The sequence below is a fragment of the Leucopleurus acutus genome (genome assembly GCF_964270905.1).
Source record: "Leucopleurus acutus genome assembly, chromosome: 13".
Lineage (NCBI taxonomy): Eukaryota > Metazoa > Chordata > Mammalia > Artiodactyla > Delphinidae > Leucopleurus > Leucopleurus acutus.
The window spans coordinates 57874278-57898303 of record NC_139155.1 but is presented as its reverse complement, the minus strand read 5'-3'; the positions used below and the strand labels follow the sequence as shown (position 1 = coordinate 57898303).

The window sequence follows — 24026 nt, the reverse complement described above, 5'->3', positions numbered from 1 at the left end:
TGGAGATTCCGGGGGACTTCTCAAATTCCCTGATGAGACCTAGCACATGATACCTTTAAGGGAGTTCCTCTGAGGGAGGAGAGGAAGCCAGAAGGAAGAGCGCAGTTACATAACCAGTTACCTAAACCTAAATATTCCACCCCAAGAAGCTGTCCAGATGTTGCAAAAGAGAAATGAGGAAGCTGTGAGAGGGATCAGCGTGCCTCTAGCTGTAAGAACAGTGATGGCTGAGAGACCAGTTGGTGGAGGGATCCATCCATGGTCAGAGCACTGACATAGTTCTCTGCTGTTCTCCTAGCCATGAACTCTTTATTAGTTATCTCGGGTAAATAGTCCGTCTGCCAGGATATGACTTTTAATTCCCATCCAGTGAAATGATTTCCTTTTGTCTTTATAAATCAGTAACTTTTGTGACTGTTTTTGGGACTGTGGGCCCCACACTGACAGATCTCTGTGCTCCGTTAGAGACTTGGAACTCTGGGGCAGCTCCCTTGAGAAAGCCAGGAAAGCCCTCGCCCACTACCGCCGAGTCCCACATTTATTGATAGCTTTTACTAATGGTCAGAATGCCGTTGGCTGTCAGGCAGGAGCGTTTGAAATGAGCACTGCTGGAATAGTACCTATAGAGTGAGTGGAGGATGCGGGGGGGGGGGGGGAGAAGGAGGTGGACTCTCAAAGTGTTTTATCGTCTCTGATCAATTATTGCAACAGCGCTTCTCTTCCCTAATCCATTTCCCGCACCCCCTGGTCTCTACCTAGGGCACTCCCGTTAGCGGGTAATGGCCCTGGGACGAGGGACACGCACGTGGTGGGACCCGGGAGCGAGACCATGGCAGCCCGTGGGATGTTGCTGCAGCCAAGCCTACACCCTCTGACTGTCTTCCTCTGCTTTGCAGTGGGAGGAGGTGGCGGAGCAGCTAGTGGGCAGCTGGTGCCCCCGCCCCAGCACAGGCCTCCGCCCCAGGGGCTAGCCCCGCACTGCACCCGCTCGCCATGATCGCCACCGGCGGCCTGCTGAGGATTTCCGCCAGAAAGCAGGATCCCCTCCGCCCCCCAAGCCAAGTCCCCAAGCGCAGGCGGAAAGCCAAGAAGAGACGCAAGAACGACGTGGTGGTGGTGAAAGGCAAGCTGAAGCTCTGCTCCGTCTCCGGGCTCATCGCCCTCTGCGGGATCCTGGTGCTGCTGGTGGGCATAGCCTTGGCGGTGGTGGGCTACTGGCCCAAGGCCAACGGGACCAACAGGGAGGGGGGTAAGCAGCTGCCGCCCGCAGGCAGCAGCCACCGCGTCCCCACCACGACCAACAGCAGCAGCAGTGGCAGCAGAAACCGGTCCAGGAAGCACCCGGGGCCTCCGGAGGATGTCACCGCCAGTTCCGTGGGCGCGCCCAGGAGCACGCCTCCAGCACGGTCCTCCGCACCCTCTTCGTCCTCTCCTACGTCCGTGGGCGGCTTCTTCCGCATTTTCTCCAGCTACCTACACTCGGACAAGCTCAAGGTCTTTGGGCCCCTCATCATGGGCATCGGCATCTTCCTATTCATCTGCGCCAACGCAGTGCTCCATGAAAACCGGGACAAGAAGACCAAGATCATCAACCTGCGGGACCTCTACTCCACCGTCATCGACGTGCACAGCCTCCGCGCCAAAGACCTGGCAGCCGCCGCCTCCTCCTCGTCCTCCGCCCCCGCCTCGGCGCCCCCAGGGGCCGCGCCGCTCAACGGCTTCCTCAGCTACGTGCAGTCGCGGGGCCTGGAGCTGAAGCCCGGAGGCTGTGGCGGCGCCGGGGACGCCTTCGGGGCGACGGCGATGCTGGGCAGGGGTGCGTGGCCCCACCCAGCGGCGCTGGGCGGGGGCGGGGCCCGGGGCGCAGCGTCCCCCCCAGACCTGGCCTCGTCCCCGTGCCGCCCGCGGGAGCCCCAGAGCCTGGCGGAGGCCGTGTACAGCATCTACCGTGAGCGCTCCGGCGTGGCCGGCCGTCGCCGGGCCGCCGCCGCCACCGCGGCCGCCAGCAGCAGCAGCAGCCCGGCGCCCTGCAGCCCCCCCGAGAGCTGGGGCCGCCAGAGCACCGCCAGCTCCCTCGTGGGCTCCTCGCTGAGCGCCTTCGCGCTGCTGCCCCTACCGGGGGACCGCGACGGGGATGGGGACGCAGCGGGCGCGAGCCGAGGCTGGCAGCGGCCGCCCGGGGAGCGCGGCTCCCGGGAGATCCCGCGGGGCGAGCCCGACTTGAGCTTCACCGACCTCCGCGGCGCCCGGGGCGGCGCGCGCTGGGCGCCCCGCGAGCCGGAGGAGCCGGCGGGCGCGGCGGCCGCGTGCACCGCCAGGGGGCAGGGCGGCCGCCTGCCCAGGACCGGCAGGTACGCGGCCCTGCGACGCCGCAGCACCAGCGGGCTCCCGGACTACCGGGCGCCCTCGTCCCCCGAGCCCCCGCCCGCCTCGCGTAGCGCGCACCTGGACTCGAGCGTCCCGGCCCCGGCTGCCTCCCCCGAGCCCCCGCTGCGGCGGGAGCGCTCGCCCCCCGCCGGGCCGGACTCGCCGAGCTCCCAGTCGGATGACCCGTCCTGCAGCAATAAGGGCTACACCCCGCTGCGGGAGGCCGGCACCTCCCTGGAGTCGGTGGTGGACACGGTGGCTGGTGAAAGTCCAGACGGTGATGCCGCCACCTCCCCGGGGTCGGAGCGGAGTCCCCCCGAGGGTCCTGGCCAGAAGCCCCCAGCGGGCGAGCCCCCCCAGCGGGTGCAGAGGCAGTTTACAAACGAGGAGAAACTCTTCATGATTTCCCGATCTCACGCCCCAGCGGTCGAGGACGGAGAACTGGAAACTACTGGCATTTAGGGAAAGAGGAGGCGAGAAAAGAGTGAGAAAATGGGAGAAACGCCCGCTTGAAGCAGTGAGGTTAACAGTTCCCTCTGTCCTTGGGGATTTATCCGAGGAAATCGTCCACTACCCAAAGAGCTGCAGAATGTTAGCCTTGAATTGCGTTCACGAGATTCCTGTAGATAACTCCAAGCAATTTTTTTTTAAAAAAACAAACTAGTCTTATATGTCCGATGGTGATTGTTCTATGAAAACCAAATGTATTAAAAGGTCAGCAATCTAGTTCATGGATAAAATTCTCTGAATTTTCTTAGGATCAAAATAATATATTTTTGACAGTAACTGTGCACTTTACTCCAACTTTTTTTTTTGGATCCCTAATTTCCCTAACCTGTACTCTGCCGCTGGTTTTGTCCACAGCTGCTTGTGAACGACAAGCTTTTTGCCTCCTATGCTTTTGCGGAGCATAGAAGGGTCTATCTCAGTTCTCTGAGAACTGATATTACTAAAGGAAGTCAAAGCCAAAAGCATGAGTTTGTCGGGAAAGAGCATTTTCCTCGCCCCACCCCACTCTGCTCATCCAGTTGCCCAAAGGCCTCTCTATTTTTGAAAAGGGAATTTACATTTTGCTACTAGGGCGTCTAATGGAGACCAGAGGGGGCCAGCACCTAGATGGACTGTTACATTCCTAAATTTACTATATCAAGTACACGATACTTTATGGAGTACTATCACACCTGTACTGAAAATAGCATTAACATGAAAAAAATCTTTTTTAATAAAACAAGTTTCCAAACAAACAAACATAATACTCCCTCATTTTGCCTTGGAACTAATACTTCTAACACACATAAAACATTAGGCAGTTGAGCTGGTAAATCTAAGATATTTTGCTGTGATACTGCTGCAATTCCAGCTCTCTTCCCGCAACGTGCTCAGCACCATCCTCACTCAGTCGAGTTCCATCATATTTTTATCTTTAAATGTAGGGTAGAACTGAACATTTGGGAGTGTGTCTTTCAAAGAGAATGAAACATTAAATAAACAGTAATTTTCTACAGTATTTCTAGTTTACCTCTAAGTATTAATTTACAGAGCATCAGGCTTAATGTTCTGCTGTCATCCTCTTGGAGTTGACCATTTGATTTTTTCTTTTAAGTTCATGATCTTGAATCCGTGGCCTACATAGGCTAGCAGGGGATGTTTTAATAATGTGGTAGATTGTTTGTGCTTGACTTTATTAAAAGTCAATTAGTTAATTTTCAAGACCAGTAGACAAACAGTAATTAATGTACCATTCTGATGCCCTCTTCCGTGGAGTGTGAGCTGAGCATCTTGGGAACGGTATGGCTTTTTTTCACCTACTCGGTTACAAGTTCTACAGTTAGCACAGCTCAGGCTATCACGGCAGGAAGTTAAAATACTGATTTTCAAGGAAAACCTTGTCAAAGGTATGGTCATATCGGCGCCCATGAGTGAAACAGCGGGTCCAGTGGAAAGAGTGCAGATTCATGAGTGAGGCTGGACCCCAGCTTTTGGCATTTGCTAGCTGTATAGCCTTGAACAAGTCACAAATGCTGAGTCTCAGTGATGCCATCTATAAAAGGAGAATTACTAGACAAACCTCATAGAGCTGTGAGAGGTGGGACAAGGGGTCCTGTAGACAGAGCCGGGTTGAGTGCTTGGCTCAGAGGAGTACTCAAAGACGGTGGTTACTGGAATTGTTACCATTATAACAGTGTCTGAATGCATGCTGGAGAAGAATGGGCCTTCCCTCCCCTTTAGCTCAAGAAATCCCGGGCTCAAATCTGGAATATCCACTTACTATCTGTGTAACCTTAGGCAAATCACTTAATCCCTCCGGGCCCCTGGTGGAAGATATAATCTCTCTGATTGCCTTCGGGTCTGAAAGCTTTACTTAAATTCAGGGTATTTGTTTTGTCCCGGATATAATCGTATCATATTTGTACATACAACTTTGCCAGATGAACATACTACTTCATAAACTACCATTAAGTGTCACATTCTGTGATCAATTTTTGAAGGACCTAATTTCTTCCCAGATTGAATTTGCATTAAGCTAATAACACACTTTAAAGCTGTGGATTAATTTATTTGGCTCTTCCATAGAGCAAAAGTGAGTTTCCTCTAAGAAGGGTGGCAGGCGAGTACAATCATGCCTCCAGGTAGTGTTAAATTTCAAGTCTCAATTGTTTTATCACACTTACAAAAGTTTTTCAAAATTTCCTAGTTTTTCTTCTCCATTACCTTGCATACTGGGTAATTTATATACTGAGAGAGTTTGATGAGTTGTCTAAAAGGGAAAATAGGTTCTAGTCCTCTAAAATGCTATTTCCAGTCCTCAGAAAATATACTATAAAACGTTTAGCAAATAATTAAGCCACTTCCTCTTAAGTTTAACTAAGGGGCAGGCAGAGTATTTATGTCTTACAAACTTTAGAAAATTCAGTCCAACCAATTGACTAGGCTTAACAACGCTGATTGCCTTGTTATATTAATCAGATTAAACAAAAACTTCTAGCTCGTATTGATCTGGACACAGGCCCTCTGAAATTAAGTAACTTCAGCAAACTAATGTAGCTCAGTATCAAGTCACATCTATCTTAACCATTAAGCAATTTAACTGGATTTTTTTTTTTTTAAGCTGGAGGTAAAGAATGAGCCCAATTTTCCAAATCTTGGGAGGAGCTGGGCTGCCATCAGACCTCAGAAAGGAATCCTCTGCAGTTATGACCATAGTGATTCGCAATCCTTCCCTTTCATAGGAGCAGAGATCTTCTGCAATAATAATGTTAAATGTTTACTTGCTACTTTCTGTGGGCCAAGTTCTCTTCTGCCCGCTCTGGACATATGATCTCGGTGACTCCTCACTCAATCCTCACTCAGCTCTGTCGAGGTAGGATTATTATTATCCCCACTTTACAGAGAGAGACGCTGAGATCAGAATGATGGAGTACTCGCCCAGCTTACACAGCTGGTGGATGGTGGAGCCAGGATTTACACAGAGTGTTGAGGATTATCTGTACCCACTGGCACATGCTGAGCTGAAGCTGGCATTTCTGGAGACCATCGAAATATTTTCTACATTTTTAGCATCCTGCTTGATCCCTTTCCAGAAACCATTCTTGGAGATATCCGGAGGAATCAGAAGGCACAGCCGTTTAAAAGGTGGAGTTTGCACTTAAGCCTTCAGACTGGCATAAACGAGGCTTTTCAGTGCGACTTTGCAGGGTTTGTTGAGGACATCTTAAAAGATCGCGGAATCAGCCCCCCTCCTTCATAAATGAGGTTGCTAAGAATCAGAAAGATGAAATAATTTGTTCGAAGGCAAACAGCAGGGGCAGGACTAGAACGTTAAAATAATTGCAACAATTGGCACATGCATTGCCTCCACACCCTGGATTTCTATCATACTAGCTGGGTGACCATGGGCAAGCTACTCAATGTCTCTGTGTCTCCATTTCCTTCCTCATACAATGGGATTAATAATGGTACCTGCCCTTATAGGACTGGTGCAAAGATCAAATGAATTCACACCTGTGTAGAGTGCTTACAACGACCTTGGCACGTAGAAAGTGTTTTTAAAAGCTTTTAAAGTTTTAGTTAAAATAGAATCAACTGCTAAACAAAATAATTTCATATGGCCTTCCTATTTATTAACAGAATAATGTTAGGTTTGAAATCTAAAGAGTAAGGCAACACAGCATGGTGGCTGGAAGCCTGACTTGCGGGGTGGGGATTAGAACACTGGACCAGGGTTAAGTGGAGGTAATAAAGAGCATCTAACGCACAGAATTAATTATTAAAGTACATCAACTAATATACTTAAAGAACTCAGAACAACTCCTGACACAAATAAACCTTCAGTAAATGTTAACTACTATTATTAAAGGCAAAATAGAGAAAGGTAATTAGTAGGCTAAATTTACTGCTCAGTTGTTAGGGACAACCAATAACTTACTGTATACTGAAAAGTCTCTATAATTCAGGCATATTAGAAAGAAGAGAACTTAAGAAGTGAGGACTGAGGCCTCTGCAATGCCCCCAGTAGACCATGGAATGAAGGAGCGCTGGATGTGTGCTCTTCATGGTCTTGGCGTCAGAATGTTATATACAAGCAGTGAATACGCAAACTGGGTAACTTGGCTGTTTCTGGACATGATTATGAAGGCTGGTCACATCAGAAGGGCCAGGCTATCCCCCCTCTCCCCGCGCCCCCGTGGTCCCAAGCCCTTTCTGTGAGGGGAGCGGGCTGGGAGAAAGGCTGGATGAAGACTTAAAGTGACGAGCAGATGTGTTTGGATTTTAAAAATTGTCTCAACAAATGTTTTCTCTATGCTAGTTTTTCTGCAGTTTTGAAAATTTTTTTTGAGTTAGAGAACTGGAAAAAAGGAAAACCCTGCCAAGAACATTAAATTAGAACAAAGTATATGAATTTGTATTTTGATCAGAATACTATTTTTGCCAAGATATTATATATATGTGTGTGTATATATATATACACACACACATTTTATAGTCGCATGAAGAATAGGACTGATCTTTGTGAAATTTGTTTTCTATAGACCCAGACTGTTTGTTTGTTTACTTATTTATTTTGGACTAAAAATCCAAAATAAATAAGTAAATTCAAAATTTGCGGTACGCGGGCCTCTCACTGTTGTGGCCTCTCCCGTTGTGGAGCACAGGCTCCGGACGCGCAGGCCCAGCGGCCATGGCTCATGGGCCACGTGAAATCATCTCCTAGGTCTTTTCTTCAAAAGGAATGACTTTAAGTGGATATGAAAATTATATGTGATTTAAGTCACCACAAATTGGGGAGTCCATCTGCACTAACAACTTTACTCAAACAGCTACCTGTCACCTCCAGAGACCCGGGGAGCAACTTCTTTTGTGTGTGCTATTTCTCTCTGATGGCAGAAAAGCCCTGGTCAGGTGGTGGGTCCCTCTAGGCACGAGCCACAGCAGGAGTTATAAATGGCCCCATCCTGGGAATTTAGGCTACACCCCTGAGCCACGGTCCTTTCAGGTTTCTAGCATCTCAGATATATTTATTCAAGTTTAAAATGGCCCTGTAGGGCATTGGCTGAACCATTACTAAAACAACAGGGTTTTTTCTGCTCATAATATTGCCCTCAAAAGACTAAAAAAAGTTAAGCAGATTCACCTAGAGTATCGTAAAGCTTGTGCCTGACTCAGCATCTTTACCTGGCTTCCTCATCCCACACTGTGACTGAGGCCCGCTAAGGGCCAGAAGGCTGACTGTCAATCACAGGAGAGGAAACAAGGGGGCAGATCCCGATGTGGGAGAGCCAGCATCGTGCAAAAAAGACAAAAAACAAAAAGCTAGGCTAGGAAAACTTTTTATTTCACACATGAGCACTTGGTTACCCTTGTCTGCAGATTATCTGTATGCCAAGGAGTGTTTCACAATGAAACATTATGGTAACTTTTATTCCTTAGAAAATATTATTTCAGCAAATGTATGGTGGAGTATATTTTCCAATATTTAAGAAATTCAACATAACACTGTATCATTGACACGAATCTGCTTGATACTAGGGATTGCCAAACGTCTGATAATGTTTAATAATGAAGAAGAGAAACTTATCTGCACATTTACAAATTGCTTTCATGTTGAGAAACTCAACTATCTTTAAACTATGTCTATACTTTCAAAGGGAGAAAGTACACAAGTTATTATAACTGGTGTAGTAGGTCTATCAAAGCAAGACAGGGCAAAAAACTACTTTGTCTCAGCACAGGACTCTGGCCATTCCTTTGCGTTATGTGGTAACTGCCTTACTCCATTTTATATAGCTTATAACTTAAAAGAAAATAATTTCACCTGAAGGAATAAACAGCTTTAGCTGAAGCTGCTGCTGTTTGGGTAAAATACCTAATGCATTTTCAGATCAGTTCAGATTTTTAACTGAGGGTCAGGAGGCAGGCAGGCACCATGGTGCTAGGTGTGAGGAGTGAAGCTATGACGCAGACACAGTTCCAGACCACGGGGTTTGCGGTAGTACTGTTGATACAGGCACGTAATCAATCATTTCAGTACAATGTAAGAATTATGACAGTTATCATGTGGACCCTACAGCTGAATCTTGAGAAATGAAGATGTCAGCTGGGTGCAAGAAGGTGCGAAAGGTGTGTCAAACAGTGGGACCAGCCTGAGCAACTTCATGGAGGGAAAACACCATTTAACGAGCTATACTGTCATAACACAACGTCATAACACAATGTGTCTTTTTCCGAGACTCCCCACAATTGCAGACAGAGCGAGGTGTTTGTTTCAAAAAAAAATGAAAAACAACAAAACTATCTATGGACAGATAAGATAGGTATCTCCTTTTATAACTAGTAGAAGCATTTTTGGAATCAAGATTAAAGTAATTTGGGCATTAATGTACTTAAAATATATACTCTCTACCATTAGATACTTATTAGACATTTAATTATGCCCCATTTATAACTAACCTTGACAGGCAGGACTTTTTAGTTGTGAAGTATCAGTACATGGGAACTCACCATATTCTCATTGGACCTAAGCTGTCTTTATGAGCAAGAATTACTTTTGCTGAATCATATATTGCTTTAAAATAACCATTTAGTTTAAATGTTCAAGTTCTGGAAATCATTTCTCTCGGTGTGGTATAAAGGGGATAAGACTGCGAGGGGAATCAGCCATGTGGCAGTGCTGTGCGTGTGCTTCCAGCATGGTGGGTAATGTCGTGCTGACCCACATGCTGTGAGGACTGGAAACAGCGTGAACTCGGGGCTATTTTATCAAGGCTGCAGGGCATTCTTCCAGAATCTAGACGTGATAAATGAATGCATTTGTACATTAATTTGCAACATCATTTATATCAGAGCAAAGATAATTTCTCTTTATTAATAAAGCATCCCATTCCTATTTTTTTTCACATCAGTGTTTATGGCAAAAGGAAAGATTATCTAAGGCCTAGTTGTCTCGGATGCAAATAAGAACGAGATAAGTCTGAGTATTCTTTACGGACTATAGCACCAAGACTATGCTTTTAAATTTCTAAGTAGCCAGTCATTTGGGGATAGTCACTGAAACCAGATTCAGCCAGAATAATGGTCTGGCACTGTATAAATGCAGCCTAATACTTCATTTACACATAAAGCTGCAAACTAAAAGACAGAGGGAAAATCTACTTTCTTCAATACAAATATTCTAATAAAGTAAAAAAAAAAAGTATTATTCTCTTCCTTTGAATTTCGCACATTCTGATTTCTTCAAAATCTTTTTAGTGTGTAAACAGCCAAGGCAAAAATATAGTGTGTTCATTCTTCCTTCTAATCCATCAAAGTGAGAACTTTGCAAAAGCACTTTCTATTACAGATCAAGTTCAATGGATATATTATCAACTGCAGTGTCATTATCCGAGCCACCAAATAAATCTTTCACAGAGATGTATTTATCGGTAAGAGATTTAAAATGTGGAAATACTGGTAGCTAAAGTGCTACAGTTAATTTGGCATGGTAAAAGATGTCAGGAAGAAAACAGAATTCTTGATAGAGCAAGAAAATTCAAAAGACTAATTTGGTGACCTAAATGCTGATCCTCCTGCTTATCTAAGCACACATCTCAATGTGTTTGGAGCACAAAATATTAGTGCGGAGCTTGCACATGAGGTTGTACAATTTCTCCCATTTGTATTCCTAATTTCATTTCAGCTTTATTCCTCGGAACACTTCTTGATTTATCAGTCTTGCTTGGGATTACTATTTTAGAAAAAAAATGAAAGCATTTATAGTAACAGTCATAATAATAATTGTAATAGGCTTAAAGGAGCCCAAAGAGAAATCTGAGTACTTTACTAATAATCTAGTAATTATTTCTGCCCAGTTTTTTGTATCTTCTCAGAGAGTAAATTGAATGATATCTTCTTGAAACATGTGCTACCAAAACACAATTAAAATGCATGTTTGCAATGTCCTCCTTTCTTAATCCCACGGACGTTGGACCCTAAAAACTTTCTTTTATTTTTATGATATATTCTAAGTCAAGATTTAGGGATGGATGCTTTCCAAGATTTCTTTTATTTATAAAGCGAATGAAAAAGAAATTTAATAATGCTATAACTGCTTGAAAGATCTGCCATCTTTGATTAAGTCAATGGCAATTAAGCAGAACACAAATAAAGTGAACAGAGCATCCGGCTAGTCTGTAAGGATGAATCATCTTCAATGGAAGTACCAAATAATAGTAAAAAAAAAAAAAAAAGTAAATAAAATGGTATGAAAAGAAGAAACTTCTTTCAGGCATGATTAGAGCCATGAGTAAAAAAAATAATCTAAGTTGGTGTGTGGCGATTTCTAATGCAGCATAATTTCAGAAAATTATTTGGTGATTGTATAACTGTGGCATGCCTGAAAAATGTTGATTAAACTGGTTTACACAATGGTTGAGAGGTATAATTATTTAGCCACGCTCCCACAGTCATTTGGAAAGCAATTGTAAGTTCCAATTCTAAAAGGCTGTTTTGGATTCTAAGCCCTGGAGCTGGTGGTTGAATGCAAAGCCGTTTCTATCCCCTGAAAATGATGAGGTCCTAGAAGTGTCACAGTCCTGTTTCATTCAACTCTGATTTCATTTGCCCACGTTAGGAAGAACAACTTCAACAGCAATGCAGATCTGTACTTAAATCCTTTCTCTCTTGCCCAGTATTGTTTAGCACACTTAATTCATGGAAGAATAACAGTGATAAAATATGAAACAGGGTCTCAGAATAAATAATCCAGCCATTGTATCTTTTGACTGATAAGTATTCCATGCAGTCAGTCTTCAAGGCAGAAGAAGGGAAGATGGTTGAGAAGATAAGCCAGAGGACCTCTTAAAATCTGGGGCATTTTTAATAATCTCCTGAAACTGATATGAGTGCCTGAGATTGATGTCCGGATCTTGGCCTGGAATTGTATCAATAGATTTGGGAATCAGTCTGTTGAAATGAACATTAGGACTGATGATAAAAATATCAAGTGGGAAGATTCCTAGGACTTTGAGTTGCAGAAGTGACAGAGGAATGGAGATCTCAGAGGTACTCATGTGGGCACCAGTGGTCCCCGTGCAACATGAAGCAAGGTCACTTTTGCAACTTTCTGCATTATCTTGAGGTCCATGAACAAAAGCAGCGTAGTAGGAAAACCTAGCTTCAGGCAGATAATAGTTCTTATGACACAGACTGCAACCTTAAGAAAATCACCAAATACCAAAACTTAATTTCTACATCATAGAATTCTGTCATAGCCCAGGCTTAGGAGAAAAGGTGCTCATGGCCACTTTGGGTATTATATTTTGATTTTCCTATCAAGTAGCCTATATTTTCACTATGCACTTTATAGTCAATATTATGAGCATAAGTGAAGGCCTGAATATTTTAGAAGCCTTGCCAAGTGGGCTTAATGAAACTAGAAAGAAGCCCTGAAAGTAAAACAAAACAAACAAATGTCAATTTTACAGGCGCTGGAATTGATTTCATACCAAATTTGCATAATTAAATTAAAATAAAAGAAAATAGGAATAATTCATTATGCAACTAAGTTGCTCCTTTTAAACAGACAGGATTTTTTTTTTCTTAGACTCTAATTAGGAAATTCAGAGATGGTCAAAATCATTTTGAAAGAGCTTATGTTTGTTCCACTGCCAGTTGGGGGCATTTTCAAGGGAAGATGTGCTAGGGAGAGTGTTGGAAGAACTCAAAGTGTCACACCATAAACAGTCATTGGTGGAGTTCACACACTTGATGTGAACTTGCTTTTCTCTGGTTTAGTCTTCCTAGAACCAGTCTATGAACGTCTCAGATTTCAAGGTAGAATATAGTGCTAAGCAAAACACAGCAATAGCAATGCAAATTTTATCTTATGCTATTGTATGCCTAGGGTAGTTCATTTAAATAGCATCATTAATTTTCACTTCAATTCTGGTTTTCCATAGACCACAATAAAGGGTTCAAGGCTGGGTCTAATTGGCATAAACGTGGTGGGAATTTTACCACTGTCAAAGGATGAATCATTTGATTTAGGTTAAAAACAATCTATCCTGCTTTATCCTTATTGAACACCTATGTTGATCCTTGTGAAATCTTCCCTGAACCATCTTGTGCTAGAATTGTCCTGGTGAGCAATTCCAAAACCATATTGAACAGAAGAGTCAGTCTTTAAAATTTATCAACACCCCATTTTCAGACTGCTTTCTGTGAAATCACTTGCTCATGCTTTTATCCCCAGGTAACTCAGAGAGCTTCCCATTTTTTGTTTAGTGATCTACAATTTTAGATTTTTCTGCATCTTGCTCCCCCTACTGTTGAGTAGATATCCGTGCTCCCTAAAGTAAAAATCACTGCCATGTTTCAAGATATTCTATGCTTTTTCTATAAAATGAATGCCCTCCCCGGCTGCCCCTCTCCCCTTGATCAAAATGTGAGGCAAGCTAGATAATCAACATTTCTTTCTATCATTACTATGCCCGTCAATAGCATAAGCCCACTCTGTATTCTTTCTGAATTCTTTTATGCAACTAGGCTCACATCCTGACAACGTGAACAGAAGTCCACTGCAAGGGTGCCTGCCAATTTTTCTTGACCTGTGGTACCAAGGCTGATCACATCTCCCACCATCATCCCTTTTATGTGTCCATTTATTCAGCAAATGTTTATCATAAACTTTCTAGTTTTCAGACCACGTATTTTAACAATGAAAATATGAAAAGGATGCACTTCTTGACCTTGGACTATCATACTCTAGTGGCAGACACTGATATGTATACATAAACAAATAATTTTAATGTGTGACAAGTGGAGAGGTGACATACATATATATCTATATATATATACCATAGTTGTTAAGAACACGCATTTTCAGCTCTGACCTAACCCCCGAAATTTTCTCACGTGCAAAATAGGATGACAACTGTACCTCCCTCAGAAGGTTTTTGCGAGGAATAAATGATACACGGTATATAAGGCCCTGTGTCTGACACACAGTTGGTGATCAGTAAATGCCAGCTATTATGACCGGTGTTATAGTCATCAGCAATCGTCTGGGTTTCCTGAAATGAGCACTCTTCTCCCACTCACGCCTCAAAATTCCTTCAGCTGGTTTGACACATCATTTTGAACTAGGCAGGGTTCCTGTGTACCAACACCCACGGGGTTCACCACCAAGTGTCTGGGGGTGGGCCTGGAGCTGCCGCTGTTCCCCCCCAGTCATCAGTCAGGAAGAGCTGGGCGTGGGATGGAGGAGAGCAAAGGCAAGCTGGACCCCCGGCACCTCTGCGTCTGCTGTAACATCATCTCACCTTCCCAGGATAATGGCAGCTGCTTTGCTTCCTCCTTCTGCAAATTGGTCTTTTGGCCAATTCCTAACTCAGAATTATACAGGGCAGTATATTCTGGAAAAAAAGATCCAACTTAACCTAGTTGACACAGGTGAAAAAACACCAGAGTCCATCTGTCCTCGATTTGCCATCTGATACGCGCCCCTTTGACCGTATTTAACTTCCAGATAAAGACTTAAGAAAACCATGCTTCTGCCTAACATGATACAATCACGTCTCATATGACTGAAAATAATGAGCCCCCTAACATGCTGGTCCTGGTGAAATGGGTGCAACTGGCTACAGGCAAGACTGTTTAACCATTTGAAAAACAAGGAACTCAAAAGTGAAGCCCATGCTTTGTTTAAACATGAGGGCCCAAGTCTGCCTGGAGATCTTTCGATGTTAAACTATTTTCGGTCAACATAGTCTCCTTGGTGCGGGGCCCTTGGGTTCTCCAAGTATTATAAGAGGCTATGGCTCTTGAGAAGCAAGCCTTAACCCCTTAACCAGCAGCGTCTATCTCAAAGATCTAACGTGACCCTTGACTTAGAAGGTTTACAGCTGGGGTGAATGACACCTGAGTACAGTAAACAACCCCTGAGGAGGTACAATAACAAACACCTGTCAGGTGATTGCAATAGCTCTCTGGGCCCTAGAACTTAAGGACCTAAACCAATACATTAACAAAAATGAAAATTTTAATTATATATACCAGAGCCTTTGAAAACCAAGTTTTGGAGAAACTTGGCCCAGTTTTGGAGAAAAAAACAGAAGTGAGCAAATATTGCATGGACAGTACTGCAAACGTAGATTAGGGGATCATTCTAGGGACAAGGAAGCAGGTATATGAACTGACACGAAGAGTTGACGGGGGGTGAAGAGAAGAGAGAAAAAAAGGAAAAAGAGTTTGCAGCTTTCTAAAGGAAGTTCTTATTTGCTGTAACTATTTCCATAGCTGCTACATTTCCGCTGTGTTGTGACTATTTATGGACGTCGAAGAGTCTTTTTCATGTGTAGGTTCCAATTACAATCTGCCAGCAATTCATCAGGGCTGTGAAGGCAGCGCTGTAGCTGTGTTAGCGGCGTCACCTAACTCGAGCAACCTGGCTCCAGTTCCCCAAATCAGCTTCTTTTTCAACAACAAAGAAATCTGGGGAGCCCTTTATTTATAAGGCAAGCGGTGCAAGGGCTTCGCCGTGGGACGTGTGTCTTGAAGGCATCTTCCTGGAGGTTTTCACCATTGGCCGCTCTGCATGTCCAGTTCCGTAAGCAGAAAGTTCTACCCCAATATTATGTTCCTTCTTTACTGTGCAAAGTAAATTTTGTCGAATATGAATTTCCTCTCAGCTTTTCACAGTTCAGTAATGCCTGGCAACATCAAAGAACCAAGATGACAAAATGGGATACTTTCGGAACATAAAGATGCTGGGTCCTTCAGTCTCTTTCAAGAAATAATGGTGTCAGCAACACCTCTCAGGTGACGTTAGCATCAGCACAAACAGCCCCACCGAGCTGGAAAAAAAGCTGGGTTGTTAAAGCAGGGGCATATATGCCATTTTCAAACCAGAAATGCATCCAGCATTTGGATGATATTAAGAGATATTAAGATATTTGGAGATATTAAGATTTGGAGATATTAAGATTGCCTGTTATTTGGTAATGATTACTGCATCTCTGATATTTAAGGAAGGGAACAATAAAGAAGCAGCTAAAAATTAATCATTGCTTGGGAATAAACAATTGTTGAAATCATGAAGAGCTGCCATAAAAAGCCCCATTCTACAAATATTACCCCCAACTGTGTGACTTAGGAATGCCACAGCTGGTAAATCTTTCTATTATGTGAACAAAAATGAACTCAAAGCCTAGCAAATTGTAAAATGCTTCTTTCACTCCCATCCACACACTGAAACTCTTTTCCCTTCTCATTTGAAGAGGCCTCCACCAGCTTGTCGTGGCCCCATAGAGCCCAACAAAATCAGTGGATGTTGATTGTGGGAAACAGAAAAAAGGAAGGCAGGGAGGCAGGGAGGGAGGAAAGAAAAAAGCTGATTGCTTCCTAATGCTTACAAGTGTCCAAATGTGATGATGCGTTTCATATTGCTCAGCAGAGGGGCATACCTCTGCTGGTGAACTTCTTGTTCTGGCCAAGTGAGTTAGTCTCGACGGGGCTATTAATTTATACAGGCAGATCTGAGTCAGTGTTGTTCTGACAAAGTAGGTGTTGATACCAAGAAACAGAGAATCCATCTTAGAAGAAGAAATCAACACCTGGAACAGATCAGTGGTTCTCTACTGGGGGGAGATTTTGCCTCCTTCCGGGGACATCTGGCAATGTCTGGGGACATTTCTGGTTGTCACAACTGGGGTGTGGGGCTGCTACTGGCATCTAGTGGGCAGAGGTCAGGGCTACTGCTAAACGTCCTGTAATGCACAGGAAAGTCCTCTCTCCCCTGTTCCCCACCCCACTGAACAAAGAATTAATTGACTCAAAATGCTGATTAGTGCCTAGAACTAGAAATCCTGTGATATATTAAATATGGCCCCAGATGTTTTGCCACTTCTTCCATCAAGAGATGGAGTGCTTCCCGCTGTGGCTGGCCTGGACCAATTGAAGACAGTGGAACTGATGTTCACATTCCAGAGCTGAGGTCCCAAGATGCCTTTTAGATTCCTCCTGTGCTCCCTGCGACCATCTGCCAGGTCATCTCAGGCTGCTGCCCTGAGCCCATCATGCCAGGAAGAAGCCCAAGATGAAAGATCAAGTAGATAGAAAGACCCATCTGTCCCAGCTGTACCCACGAGGTCAGCAGATGAGTCCCTACCACCCCACAGCATGGTGAGAAAGGAAAACTGGCTCTTTCGTGTCACTAAGGTCTGGCTGGTATGCCGCGCAGCCATTGGTGACTAATTTGGGGATACGCGGAGCTTATTTTCTCCAGCATTCTCCGAGCGACAGTCCACCAGATCTTTACCAGAAACCTACCGGAAGTGGTCCCGGAGAGGACAGCAGCTAAAGCTACTGTTTCTTTGCCTTCAGTGATGAAACCAAACCAGTGAAATTCTGGGGAAAACACTCTTCACTAGTGAAAACATTCTAACCACCACTGGGCCCTGCTCTCTTTCCACTCAACTCAAGTCAGTATCAATCGGGGTATGTTGAGGGGAGAGAAGAGGATAGGAAAGCAAATCACAGCGCAGAATCGAGAATCTCCACAAACCATTATGTGTTACATCCTTCCTGCATTCCATGGTTTTCTCTCTGGAAAACCCCAGGAGAGACTGACATTCTACTCATGCACACCAGGAGAATGAGGGGACTGCAGGCCTCAGGACGTCCGTCCTCCGCGGTCACTCCCACCCAGGTAAACCATACACCCAGCAAGAGGCCAAGGACCGGCCGGACGCAGCATGAAGGGGGCTGGGACTGGAGAGGGGCAGGGCCAGTCTTCCGCACCCTGCAGGCAGAGGATTATGGCCCACTGTGGCTGACAGCACTCCCCTCTTCCCTCAACCTTACTTCTCTCCCTTTCCTGCTTCCTGGGCCGTTGGGTCCTGCTTGCCCCAAATCATGCAGCCAAGAAATCAGATTGCACGGTTCCCTCCACCACAAGCTCCAGGCACTGTTCTCTGTAGACAGAAGCAGGGCTTGTGGGGAGCTGTAGGTAAGCTGCTTCATCATGACATGAGCATATTTTGGAGCTTGGGTCTGTGGTAGAACGAGGAAGCCTCAGCTTTGGGCAGAACTCACTACATGGCGCCTCTGCAGGAAGCAGCGTGGACTGTAGTCTGTGTGGAGCATCAGCCCCTCAGAGCCACCCCCGCTCTGTGTTCTGGGGCTTGTGGAGGAGACCTGGGAGTCTCGGTCTTTCCCAGAGCCGAGGAGGGGCCGGGAGAGGCAGGAAGGAGGCTCACTGCTGTGGAGCAGGGGCAGCTGGACCAGGCCTTGGAGGGAGTGAGAGCTACAGGCATATTTCCTCCCAATCCTTCCTGGCACCTGGGATCATGTGGCTTTTACTTTCCTTTTGCATCCGGGATTCGCCATACTGGCTACACACTGGAACTGCCTAGGAATTTTTTTTTTTTTTAATGCTGATATCTGGACCCACCCCCAGAAAGTCTAACAGAAACTGCCGGGGACAGAATCCTGGCATCAGTAGCTCCTAATGTGCAGGTATTTGTTTGTTTGTTGGAGGGACGCTACTATTCTTTCTTTCTTCTGGGTTGAGGCTCTCGCCTTCTTCAGCCCCTGGACAGCTCACCGTGGGCTCCACCCTCAAGTTAGCACGGGGCGGGGGAAAAAACTCACAAGCATCAGCGCCCTCTGGTGTTAGTACACTGTACGGTTCCAAAAGAAAACATTTTATCACGCAGGTCATTGCCACTGAAGAAAAATTAGAAGATACAGATACACAGAAAAAAAAATGCATAAATAACCTGCACGGCTCAATGTTAATGACTTGTGTATATATTCAAAGAATTTTGGATAGATTTTGCTCTTTACAAAAATGGAAGTAGGTTGTATAGGCTGTCTTGTTAACCTTTTACTTACTATACAATGAATGCATTTTGATGCAAATAAATTTAATTGTATACCATTTTAATTGCTTATACAATTGAATGGTATTTCACATGCAATAACAGTAAAAATATGTGACATTTATTGAGCACTTAGTGTATGCCAGGAACTACGTGATGTACTTGACATGGCTAATCTCATTTGATATTCACAACACCCCTATAAAGTAGGTATCATAATTATTCTCATTCTGTAGATGAGGATATTGATGTTATAGAGGATTGATAATTTTTCTAAGTGGTGGAACCAGAATCAAACATAAACATTTATTTTGTTGCCACTGTTATCATATTAATAGTTGTTGTTTCCTTTGGGGATCATAAATTGTATTGTGTAACACAAACACACACATACCTGTGGTCATAGATCATTTCCTTATGCTAAGACTCTGTATGAATTCACGGATTAAGGGGTATTCATTTTAATTATCTTACATCTATCACCAAACTTTTCTCCAAAGATATTCTACTACACTCTCAGTGGAAGGCTTGCATTTAAACACCTCCTCAGCTTTAATTTCTAACATAGTACACAGACACACACACACACACACACACACAAAACACAAAAGCTTTTTAGGATCTCAGTAATTTTAAGAGTGCAAAGGATTCCTGAGACCAAAAGTTGGAGAACCTCTACACTGAGTACATTTATATGGGAGGCATCCCCCATCGCCCCATCTCCTACACTCCTCTATTTGGTCCACAGACGGTCCCTTGGCTGCAGGAAGATCCTGGTATCATATATAAAAAACTCTGAAGACTCCTTCAAAAAACTATTAGAACTAATAAATGAATTCAGTAAAGTTGCAGGATAAAAAAATAAATACACAAAAATCTATTGTTTCTATATACCAATAACAAACTACCAGAAACAGAAATTAAGAAAACAATCCCAGGGGGCTTCTCTGGTGGCGCAGTGGTTGAGAATCTGCCTGCTAATGCAGGGGACACGGGTTCGAGCCCTGGTCTGGGAGGATCCCACATGCCGCAGAGCAACTAGGCCCGTAAGCCACAACTACTGAGCCTGCGCGTCTGGAGCCTGTGCTCTGCAACAAGAGAGGCCACGACAGTGAGAGGCCCGCGCACCATGATGAAGAGTGGCCCCCACTTGCCACAACTAGAGAAAGCCCTTGCACAGAAATGAAGACGCGACACAGCAAAAATAAATTAATTAATTAATAAACTCCTACCCCCAACATCTTCTTAAAAAAAGAAAACAATCCCATTTACAAATGCATCAAAAAGGATAAAATACTTAGGAATAAATTTAACCAAGGAGGTGAAAGACCTGTATACTGAAAACTACAAGACACTGATGAAAGAAATTGAATAAGACACAAAGGAAAAATATTCCATGATCATGGATTAGAAGAATCAGTATTATTAAGAGGTCCATATCACCCAAAGCAATCTACAGATTCACTGAAATCCCTATCAAAACCCCAGGATCACTTTTCAAAGAAATAGAGCAAATAATCCTAAAAATTTGTATGGAACCACAAAAAAATCCTGAATAGCCAAAGCAATCTTGAGAAAGAAAAACAAAGCTGGAGGCATCATTCTCCCTTACTTCAAATTATATAACAAAGCTATAGTAACTAAAATAGTATGGTATGGGCTTCCCTGGTGGTGCAGTGGTTGCGAGTCCACCTGCCGATGCAGGAGACATGGGTTTGTGCCCCGGTCTGGGAAGATCCCACATGCCGCGGAGCGGCTGGGCCCGTGAGCCATGGCTGCTGAGCCTGCACGTCCGGAGCCTGTGCTCCACAACGGGCGAGGCTGCAACAGTGAGAGGCCTGCGTACCGCAAAAAAAAATAGTATGGTATTAGCACAAAACAGACACATAGATCAATGGAACAGAAGAGAGAGCCCAAAGATAAGCCCACGCAAATATGGTCAATTAATTTATGACAAAGAAAACTTTCCTAATGGGGAAAGGACAGTCTCTCCAATAAATGGTGTTAGGAAAACTAGACAGCCACATGCAGAAGTATGAAACTGGACCACTATCTTACACCATACACAAAAATTAACTCAAAATGGATTAAAGACTTGAATGTAAGACATGAAACCACAAAACTCCTAGAAGAAAACATAGGTAGTTATCTCCTTGACATCAGTCTTGGGGATGATTTTTTTAATCTACGCCAAAAGCAAAAACAACAAAAGCAAAAATCAATAAGTGGGACTACGTTAAATTAAAAAGCTTCTGCACAGCAAAGCAAACCATCAACAAACTGAAAAGGCAACCTACTGAATGGAAAAAAATATTTGCAAATCATATATCTGATAAGGGACTAATACTCAAAATATACAAAGAACTCATACAACTCAATAGAAAAAAATCTGATTAAAAAATAGATGATCTGCATAGACATTTTTCCAAAGAAGACATACGAATGGCCAACACATATTGACATGAAAAGATACTCAACATCACTAATCAATAGGGAAATACAAGTCAAAACTATGAGATAGTACGTCACACCTGTTAGAATGTCTATTATCAAAAAAACAAGAAATAAGTGTTGGCAAGGAAGTGAAGAAAAGGGAACCCTCCTGCACTGTTTGTGGGAATGTAAATTGGCCACTACGGAAAACAGTATGGAGGGTCTTCAAAAATTAAAAATAGAACTACCATGTGACCCAGCGATTCCACTTCCAGGTATTTATCTGAAGACAAAACAAAACCACTAACTGAAAAGATATCCCCACCCCCATGTTCACTGAAACATTACTTATAATAGCCAAGATACAGAAACAACCCAAATGTCCACCAATGGATGAATGGATAAAGAAGATGTCATATACGTATGTATACACAGACACACACAGCGTAATATTACTCAGCCATAGAAAAGGATGAAGTCATGCCATTTGTGACCACATGCAAGGCCCTCAATGGCACTATGCTGAGTGCAATAAATCAGACAGAGAAAGACAAATATTTAATATCATATTATTTCTCTTATGTGGGAGCCTTGAAAAAAAGAACTCATAGATACAGAGAACAGACTGGTGATTGCCAAAGACAGCAGGGGGTGGGGAGAAAGGGGTGGAGTCCAAATAAGGGGGAAAAAATGGTGCATTGCTGAGCAACAAAACAAAAAGCCCCAGCAATTGTTTAAAACAATGCTTGCAGTGCATAAGCTCAAAAGGACTTGTTTTGTATAAATTTCATGAACATCCAATTGCCTCATAAATTATAATTCTATACAAGCATTGAATGTCAGACTTTATTCTAGCTTTGTTTATGTCTTTTTGTTCAAAAAAAGTATGTCATTTTATGAAGACTTAGTAATGCTGCAGAAAATTTACTGACCCTTAAAAATAATGCATTTTCTTAAATAACAACAGCTTTCAGAAATACTCACTTTGAACTTTATACCACCATCATTGAAACTAGGCAGAATTTAAAAATCACAAAATAAACTATCAATTATGGAGAGGAAATTAATTTTAAACAATAATGTATGATTCTGACAGGTTTACCTTTAAAAAAACAGAATGTTGTATTAAGTAACTTTGTAGAAGTCAACTGGTATGTGATTCAATATCAACATTCAAATGTTAATTTGATGTCTATGTAAACTGTTCCCTTTTAAGAAATTATAAGCCACACTGCAAAGTTTATGTACTATTTTCCTTGTTGAAAAAAAAAAAAGAAATTGAATTTGTCATTACTCCAGATATTCCCACCCCCAATTGCAACTCTTCTTCCCACCTCCTTAAGGTGACCAATCTCTTTTTTGTTTTAACCATTACCCTGCTTTTCTTTTAGTTTTATCACCCATGCACATGTGCTTCCTCAAACACATTGTGTAGTGTTGTTTTATTGAACTTACAAATACGCAATCATATGGAATTGATTTTTCTGAATTTGTTTCTTATAAGCACACACCATTATGTTTTAAAGCTCATACATGGTATTGTGTGAGGCTATGGTTTATTCAGTTTCAGCTGTGTACATATAGTCCTTCTTGCAACTGTACCCAAATTTATCTATCCATTGTGTTGATGGACATTTGCATTATTCCCAGTATTTGTGCATTGTTTATATACCCATTCACTCATTTATGCTAGCACGATCAATACTTTTGTGTGTTTCCAGTGCACATGTGCAGGATTTTCTAGGAGTGGAACTGCAGCCCTGTATGCATGCTTATTTTGTTTCCCCAGGCAATGCCAAACTGTTTTCCAAAATGGTTATATAAATATACACTCTCATTACAACTGACGGAAGTTCCTTTGGCTCCACATCCTCATAATACTTGGTATCTGGCTTCTAACTTTTTTGCCAATCTGAAGATTGAGAAAGAAAATAATATTGGAATATTAATTCTGACCTGCCTAATTAATAATAAGATGGAGGAGTATCCTGTCATTTGCCTATGATCTGTTGTATTTTCTTCTTGGTGGAATGCTTGTTCATGTCTGTAGCCCATCTCTTTAGGCAGCAACTAAGCATTCTGGATAATCTTTTTTTGTCTATTATGCATGTGGTAAATTTCTATTCCCAGTCTGTGGTTGGTATGAACACTCACTTTTTGATGTCTTTCCATAAACAGAAGTCCCTAATTTTAATAGAGTCAAATTTCTCAAAGCCCACTCAATTTTATTAGTGATTGTAAGAATATACAGATTTCCTATTTCTTCTAGAGTCAGTGCAGCAAGTTTATTTTAAAATTAATCCATTCCATCTAAATTTTCAAATTATTGGGCTTAAAATGGGCCATAGTAATTCTTAACTATTAAATCTCTTAAGTGTCTATAGTTAAGTCCACCTTTCATCCTAATATCTTACTTTCTCTCTCCTTGACTAACCTTTACAGAGGCTTCTCTGTTTTATTCATCTTTTTCAAAGAACCTACTTTGGGCATTGATTCTCTCCTTTATAATTGTTTCTTGTTTCATTACTGGTTTCTTTTATCTTTATGATTACTTTCTTTCGTTAGGTCTCCTTTGGGATTAATTTGCTGTTTTTGTTTGGTTTTGTTTCTTATGTTGGATCCTTAGTGCCTTAATTTTAATCCTTTTTCTTTTATTTATTTTCAATTAATTTTTTTCTTTTTTCTACCCACACTCCCACTCCTCCCTTGCCCTCCGCCCCCAGGGATGCAGACTCTGCACACAGGGTCACTTTATTTGGGATATGCTAGATACAGCCAGGGCATGGAGGGGTGGGATGGGCACAGGAGGAGGGGTCAGTGCTGCTGAGCCCACTGACCACGTGAGGGGCAGCAGGCCTCTTCCAGCAGAGC

At 43.2% G+C, this 24026-nt stretch overlaps 1 protein-coding gene across 1 annotated transcript; it reads left to right on the top strand.

The window, feature by feature from the left end:
* Window positions 1-993: 993 nt before the first annotated feature.
* On the top strand, window positions 994-2829 carry TMEM200C (transmembrane protein 200C; the record flags this gene model as incomplete). The annotated part of the gene is made up of 1 exon (XM_082852960.1): window positions 994-2829. The coding sequence occupies one exon, from the start codon at window positions 994-996 to the stop codon at window positions 2827-2829; it is 1836 nt and encodes a 611-aa protein (XP_082709086.1).
* Between the last annotated feature and the right edge of the window lie 21197 nt (window positions 2830-24026).